The 8,185-nt window shown below is 33.8% G+C and overlaps 2 protein-coding genes across 8 annotated transcripts in view; both read left to right on the top strand.

The window, feature by feature from the left end:
- The window catches only part of Trpgamma (Transient receptor potential cation channel gamma), a 980,713-nt gene extending 973,497 nt beyond the window's left edge, over nt 1–7,216 (top strand). For 6 of the 7 annotated variants that reach the window (XM_067052323.1, XM_067052322.1, XM_014426027.3 and 3 more), the window contains 2 exons: nt 5,071–5,247; nt 5,320–7,216. In XM_067052323.1, coding sequence (XP_066908424.1) covers nt 5,071–5,247; nt 5,320–5,819 — 677 coding nt within the window. In that variant the 3' untranslated portion in view covers nt 5,820–7,216. The remainder of the gene's footprint in view (nt 1–5,070; nt 5,248–5,319) is intronic. The other variant, XM_067052321.1, reaches the window with a different exon arrangement.
- Nucleotides 7,217–7,262: 46 nt separating this feature from the next.
- Nucleotides 7,263–8,185, top strand: part of LOC106683422 (proton channel OtopLc) — a 68,736-nt gene continuing 67,813 nt past the window's right edge. The window contains exon 1 of the mRNA XM_067052334.1: nt 7,263–7,383. The gene's annotated coding sequence lies outside the window, so the exon portion shown is untranslated. The remainder of the gene's footprint in view (nt 7,384–8,185) is intronic.

Here is an 8,185-nt window from a genome sequence, read left to right as displayed (position 1 = left end):
ATATATATATATATGTGTGTGGTTTTAATCCTATTTTATGACATGACTGGAAACTGCAGGTCCGACTATTACAGCACTTACTAGACAAACGGTCTAAACTTCCAATCCATTTCAAAAGGGCTGATCTAGAAGACTATCATAAGGCCTATCTAGACATAAGGAGCTAAGAATAAAAATTACTAAACCATCTCGTGTCCAATCCTTACAATCCAAAATCCTTCGTAAAATCCTCAATGCTCCTTACTTTGTCACAAATATCATCCATAAAGACATCAACGTTCTATATATAACCAATCTAGCCCAAACCAGTCCCCAGTGTTCTTTAACCTTGCGTCTTCAATTCATGAAAAACCTCCGATGTAGAAATGTTATTAGAGTGCTATAATATATCATATTATTATAATCTATCATAACATTTACTAGATGTTTTTTTATGTAAATACAGTTGTGAATATTAATAAATAAATTTATAAAAAATTATAACCTTACTACCGAGACAAATATTGGCATTTATCACGCTAGACATTAGAGTGCTACGATAGTAAATGTAAAAGTAGGGATAACTACGTACCTATGACAGTAAATCTCTAATGACTATCACGCCTATACTATCACTGCAGCAGCACATAGGCCAAATTAATCCCCATTTTATTTTCCAAAAATAAATATTTAACCAAAATTTCAAATATAGGAAGCGGGTTGACTCATTGGGAATAGGTATTATGATTGATATGATTGATGTCTGCCAGCGCTCAAATCAAAGCTAGTTAAATTTACTACAAAATAGTTAATCATGTTTATCTTTGTAGGAGTAGTAGTTTTTATGATATTTTACAAAATAAACTCACAAAATGTTAATTTCAAGCTGTTCGTATAAAATTTTGAATTTTTGAAAAAATATATATCTAGATCCATAAGACCCACATATGTCTGCCAACATTCAAAATAAAGGAAATTTAACTTACTATAAAGTAGTTTATGACACTTATCTTCGTAGGGGTAGTAGTTTGTATGACATACACATATGAATATGAATTTGGCAAATGAAAATTTGACCGAACAATTATAAATCAATTTATTTTAGCAACTTTAATGTAAACTATTACTCCTACGAAAATAAACATCATAAAATACTTTAAAGCTGATTAAACTAGCTTTAATTTGGGTGCTAATAGACGTCTGTACGTCTAATGGTTATTGAGATATAGATTTCCCAAAATAGATCCACTAACTACTAATATTTCAGTACATTTTTATGAAATGTTGCTTTTTAAAGGCTATATCTCGAGGACTATTAAACGTAAATAGCTCTATTATGGCTCATATTTCAGCAAATTTACTCTCCTTTAAATAATGTTTTTTTAGATTTCCTAGTGTTGTTGGTAGTTTTTAAGATATAGAGTTCCGAATGAAATTTAAGGCTTTTTTAAGGTTTTGAAACAGCCGCCATTTTTTATTCCTCCAACCTATACTTGGCAGACTCATCAATTTTCAGTATTAATTACACCTAATTTTCATTAAAGTAATCAAAAATTGGGGTGAGATAACTGCCTTTTTTCTCCTCTTGGGCTCATGTAATACTGGGATCGGAATAATGGTTTAATTATTTTTTTTAAAGTTAATAGAAAATTATGGAGTTTAAGTTTAAGCAGCAATTCGTTTCATCATTCCTCGGATCATCAATCCATGAAGGTTAAGACGTTCAATACTTTGAAAATACTGTTAATTGACCAACTGTTCCATTGAGTATTATATAGTAATTTAAATTTTTTTTTTTTATTTATTTACTGACATTTACAACTGTATACAAAATACAACAAGCAAATTTGAAGTAAGATCATAATGATATGATAAAGCATGTAGAGAAACTACCCAGTAGTAGAATTCTAAAAATATTGTACAATATAAGGTCACGAGGCCATCTTCTTTTAAGGCGCCTCGGAGGATTGCCAGGAATGGAAGAGGAAGCTAGGTTAGAAACTAGCGGGTTTGGGTGGTTAGGGAGTTTATAATGGAAGGAATGATATCTGGTTCGGGCTAGATCGGTTACATAAGGAACATTTAGGTCTTTGAGGAATTTTAAAGTATTAATAAAATTTAATATTTTATAAATAATGAATGAGTTTTTATATACCAAAGCTAGCCAAATTAATTTTTAATTTTAGTAATTAACAGTTTCTAAAAATTTAAAAAAGCTGTGTGATCATTTTTTGATCAGAGATTAATTATAGCTTCATCCCGTCAGGCTTTAAATCATTAACAGGCCACGAGACTGCGTTGCTCTGCTGACCACGCATCATTAACAGTAGCTATCCACGAATTGTATTGGATAAAACGGAGGGGCAGTAAAACGTTATGGCACCCTACCACATGTGACACGTACGGATGATAAAACCAACACGTGCTTTAATTCTCACATATCGTCCGTCGGTTTAAAGGTCAAAGTTACCAAGCGATATCTTGATGAAAAAGAGGTTCTATGCTTCAGTATCGAAAAAATTGTGAAATCATCAAGAATTATTAGTTAATTATTGATAGTGGTAGGAGTGAGTAGCTCACTGGTAAGGCAATGGACTACTAACTCCAGGAACCGGGTTCAAATCCGGCTGTGGCAGATAATCATTATCCGTTACCTGTACTCGTCGAGTCAGCCCTGTAGGTTCGGGAGCCCTACGGGGTCCACCCTGCCTCATAAAGTGAGTATCCTTAATTGGGTAAAAATCGTGGTTCTGACCAAATCACCTCCTTGCACAACCGTTGGTCTAGTCACAGTACTTCCTTGCAAAGTACTCCTGACCCTTCTTGGGTTTAATTTTTTTTTTTTTTAATTATGAATAGTTTCATAATTTTTTCAATATTATATTATAGGATAACTGATCGATAGATATTTTTGCTATCTATCTCACAGTTAGGCACTGATTATAGTTTTGGTTTTGTTATCTGAGAGCTTAAGGGCCGTTTGCACCATCATTGATTAAACTAAGATTAGTATAACTTAAATTTGCCCTAGAGTTTAGTAAAACTCTGGCAAATTAGCGACCTGTTTCTGGCCTACAGTTTTGTTAACCAGGTTACCAAGGTTACCTGAAGCTGAGATAACTGCGAAACTACGCAGAAATTGAGGGTCCAATTAAATTTAAAATTGATTAGAAACCGCTTAATTTCATTTCATTATAGTCTAAACAACTAATTCTTTTGAGTATTCGACATCTATCAAAGCATCTATCTCTATCAAATTAATTTTATTGAATTTGGAAAGAAACGGAATAATACAATACACATTCCCTAGATAACAGATTCGACTGGTACTACGGAAGGTACCTTGTATGGTTACCTACTTAAACCTCGATTTACTCTAAATTTCATTATAACCGGCTATCATAGGACGGTAAAGTTTACCGCAAGATTTGAAGGTTAATTTTACTGGTTCAACCAATAATTATTGATTTTACCCGAGATTTAAGAAATCGTAGCTTAACTTGTGATGGTGTTCCTAAAACTAAAAAAATGTGGTAGCTTGTACAGTGCCGAAACTTAGTTAAATAAATTAACGAATCAACAAATGTAAAATTTGTTGTTTTTCAAAACGTTAAAAAATAATTTCCATTAGGAGCTCTATCAATAATACTTGAAAATATAAGAGGACATCAATTGAAATAGAGTAAATTTACTAGAATATGAGACCTAGAAGAGATTTTTACGTACTATAGTTCCCGAAATACAGCTTTTTTAAAAACAACATATAATAAAAAATGTCGGCTGACATGGAATCCTCATACAAGACTGAAAAGACAGGAAACTGCTTATCGATTCCGACTATTGCAACATTTACTAGACAAACGGTCCAAACTTCCAATCCATTACAAAAGACTGATCTACATGACTGTAATAAGGCCTATCTGGACATACGGTGTTGAGCTATGGGGCTCCACTAAACCATCAAATTCCTCTCGAATCCAATCCTTACAGTTCAAAATCCTTAATGCTCCTTACTTTGTCAGAAATCAAGTCATCCATCATGAACTCAAATGTCCCATATGTTGCTGATTTGGCCAGAACCAGATACCATTCCTTCCATGATAAACTTCCCAAAATAAAAAGCGCCGTCAAAATATAACACAAATAAGATGTCATTTATTTAATTATGCCAACGTTTCGGCTATAATTTATAGGCTTTCAGGGCTAAGAACAGAACAAGATAACAACCAATGAATAAAGAAAATAAAAAATAAAATATAAACAGAATGACATAAAGTAAATAATTTTACAGAATGAAATTAATAATATAAAGTGATGAGAGAAGCGGAAAATAAAATGTATACATAGTTTAACCTCTTATTCAATTACCTATATAATTGTTCTGTTCTTTACCCTGATGAAGGCTAGAAACTCTAGCCAAAACTTTGGCACGATTAAATAAGTTACATCAAATTATTTGTTTTTTATTTTGACCGCACCCCCAACCATCTTCTCCTCGAAGAAGTCATCCACGGTCAACTGTCTCTCATAATCACTAACTTCTAATTTTTCAAAGCATTTTTTTATGAAATATTGTTTTTTAAAAAGCTATATCTCGGGAACTATTTAACGTAAATAACACTATTAGGGCTCATATTTTAGCAAATTTACTCTACTGTAAATGAAGTCCTCTCAGGTTTTCTAGTTATGTAGGTAGTTTTAATGATTTTGAGCTCTAAATGAAAAATTAATTTTTTTTGGCTTTGAAACAGCCGCCATTTTTTATTTCCCCTACCTATACTTGGCAGACTCATTAGTTTTGACTAGTAATTATACATAGTTTTCATTAAAGTAATCAAAAATATCACCGGAAAAAGTGATCTATACTGAAATAGAATGCAGGCGCCGATTCGCTCTTACGGCTCTTCTTCGCTCCTTTTTGGCTTCACTTATCCTGGCAGCTTACCCTTTCCATTATACTCCTCCCTCTGTTTGATGCATAAACAATATCATTATTATATTATTACGTTCAGTCTAATTGTCGATTGAGTCAAAAGAATCTTTTTTTAAATATCACTTGTTTGGAATCACGAATTGATAAAATTGTTGCAGGCGCCGGCGGTAAGAAGAACCGGCAGAAGGAGAGGAGACTGATGAAAGGATTCAACATCGCACCTCCTCCGAGTTCCTCCAACTCTTCCAGCGTCGCCCCTGTCCTGGAGCACCAAGGCTCCCTCCAGAAAAGTTCTTCCAACGATAACTTGTCTAACCCCGGGTCGGCGAGGCTAAGTAAGAGCTTTGATGTAGAGCTTTCGCTGGCCGATTTGTGGGACATTAACTGATTCTCTTTCATCATTATAGGTGGGGGGCCAGGTTTAAGCATTCGCCGCAAGTACCGAGACAACCTGTCCAAGCTCATGTTCAGCGCCAACAAGAAGCGGCGTTGGGACAGCCTCATCGAAGTGGCAAAGACCGGCAAAGTGAGCAAGTTCATTTCCCAAAGCAGATCGGAAGACTCGGTCTGCGAGCAGAGGAGTCCTAACTCGGAGAACCAGACGGACACCGACTCCAACGCCAGTGCCGTCGAAGGGAAGGCGCTCTCTATGCTGAAGAAGAAGAGGGAGAAGTTCCAGAAGTCGAGGTATCATCCCAACGAGAGTTCCAGCGTGGACATCGAGGAGAAATGCGAGAAGAAAGTACTCAAGAGAGCTTCCAGCGTTCCAGTCCAAGGTAGGAGTGAAGTTAGAACGGACACCAAACCGGCAGACGATTTCAAAGACAGAAACGGCATGATCATGCCAAGTCTGCCGCCTGGAATACAGCCTGTGTCCGGGCATAACATTGCCACTGGCTGGTTATAGAATATTCTCTAACTTTAGAAATTGTTTCAGATTACCGAGACAGGTGAAGGACTTGACTTGACTGAGTAAGTTGAGTTAAGTAGCCGCCATTATTACTTTATCAGCTTTGTGTTACTTTCAAGCTTATCTCTCTCAGTTTTATTTAACACTCGCTTTTACACACTCAGCGGCCTCACTGTGGCTTACCACACTCACCAAAATTTGCATCTTTGAAACCACAGTTACGTGATTTTATTTAATTTAGTTTTAATATTTTTGTTAGTTTCTATTTTTTTGTAAATATAAATTTCATCTTCTTCTTTTTTTTTTAATTATTCTTTTTTTGCTAGTCAAATCCTTTGGGGACCAGATTTTGTGTTGTGTGTACACCTCAACCACATTGCCGGATCAAACTCTGCCCGAATTTTGGTCTCGATTTTCATCTGTCACATACTCTAGTGTCCTATTCGAACAGAGTTGTAAAAATGGTGTAATGTATTTTATATGGAATTTTTGTTATGTTGATGAGTAGTGGTGCTAGTTTGTTACATAGATATATAACACATTCATGTAATAACATTGTTGATATGTGTATATATATCAGTTATATACACGAACTATAGCCTCATAAATTTTATGAAAAATAACATGTTGATATTATGTTAAGTAGATATATAAAGGTCTAAATCATAAAACACATTAAATAACATATTTGACGAGTGTTGTGCATGTCAATGTTCGATTCACTCCAATTATCGATTAATAGACATTTTCTATATACACATATGTATTAAGAGGCCTTATAGCATACATTCGTTAATATTATATAAATGCCTAATTTTATAACATATTATAAGGAGTTTATAAATGAAGATATTAACTAAAAAATATATATATCTATATATATGTTTAGAAAGAGAAGTAATCCAGTTGTCTTTGAAGAAAATATTGTGAAATGTGAGAAAGAATATTTGAGCATGCAAATTATCAATATCATGAATAGGTACTTGCTGTCAAATTGACTGTTATACAAAATTCGTAATATTGTAAGGAATATTTAACACCAAAATACAAAAACAAAAAAATAATATTTCAAATCACAGGTTTTCGACTCATATATTTTCAAGCCGAGTTGAGCCTTCTTCATTATTAGAGTTTGCATTCAATTAATATTATAATTAGAGTATCGAGAATCAAATTTTACCAAAAACGTTTGGTGTTAAGTATCTAATGTTATATAAAATACAAAACGAAAAAACTAAAATGTTCAAAAATTATAAAGCTATGATTATTTTGTCATATGTAAATATTTGAATGAGTTGTCTCAGTTACTGGTAACTTTTGTGATATATTTAGTTGAATATTATATCATGTCCATAAAACTATAACATGTTGGAATATTGTAAATTATACGATATGAAGTACAGTTGTATATATAGACACCTTAGTCCTGAAGGTAGAGAGGGAATAGTGGGATAGTGGGAGATAGTCTTCAACCTCTGTCAGCCGTCTCTCGACAGTAGCTCTTGTGCAGTGAAGTGATCAGTGTCTTCCAATCTCTCTTCCCTCTGTCTGTCTGTTTACAGTAAGTACTACATTATAAAATATTACTTATTCTATACATGAGGTGAGTTTTTATTTTAAGTACTAGATTTTTATAGTTGAAATTTAAACTACACAGTTCTTCAAAAAAGAACCTTTTTGAAATTTTATTAAATGATTTGGGTAGATTTTTATATGTTTTGGTGAATCGAAAACGAAAAGAAACTTGGGTAAAATAGGTTATTGATGGCAGTTGTTGCAAACTATGTGAAGTTCTGAACCTGTATATCTTATGGTTTTAAGTTTGTTAGTTTTTAGTATTATATTACTAAAGATATTACAAATATATCAATTTTTTTTAAATACCTTTTTTGAAATTTACAACTGTAAGTAACAATACATTCAATAAATTTGATCTCAGTTATAATAGAGTGATACAGGCGTGTAGAGCAAATACCCATTGGTAGCACTATAATGACGTTTTTACATTAGCAGGTCTCCTGGTCATCTTCTTTTCAGGCGCCTCAGAGGATTGACAAGAATGGAAGAAGAAGCAAGGTTAGAAACTAGTGGGTTTGGGTGGTTAGGGAGTTTATAATGGAAGGAGTGATATCTGGTTCGAGCTAGATCGGTTACATAGGGAACATTAAGGTCTTTATGTATGATTTTATTTGTGACAAAGTTAGGAACATTGAGGATTTTGGATTAGATACTATGGGATATACTAGGGGAATTCGAAGGTTTAGTGGAACCCCAAAGCTCAACTCCGTATGTCTAGATTGGCCTTATTACAGGGCAGTCGGTAGGTTTACGATGAAGGGTAAATGTGATTTGATGTAATATAT

Source organism: Halyomorpha halys, unplaced genomic scaffold, assembly GCF_000696795.3.
Source record: "Halyomorpha halys isolate HHAL.00 unplaced genomic scaffold, Hhal_1.1 Scaffold3.1, whole genome shotgun sequence".
NCBI lineage: Eukaryota > Metazoa > Arthropoda > Insecta > Hemiptera > Pentatomidae > Halyomorpha > Halyomorpha halys.
Note: the sequence above shows the minus strand (reverse complement) of the source record. Positions and strands in the feature narration are given on the sequence as shown.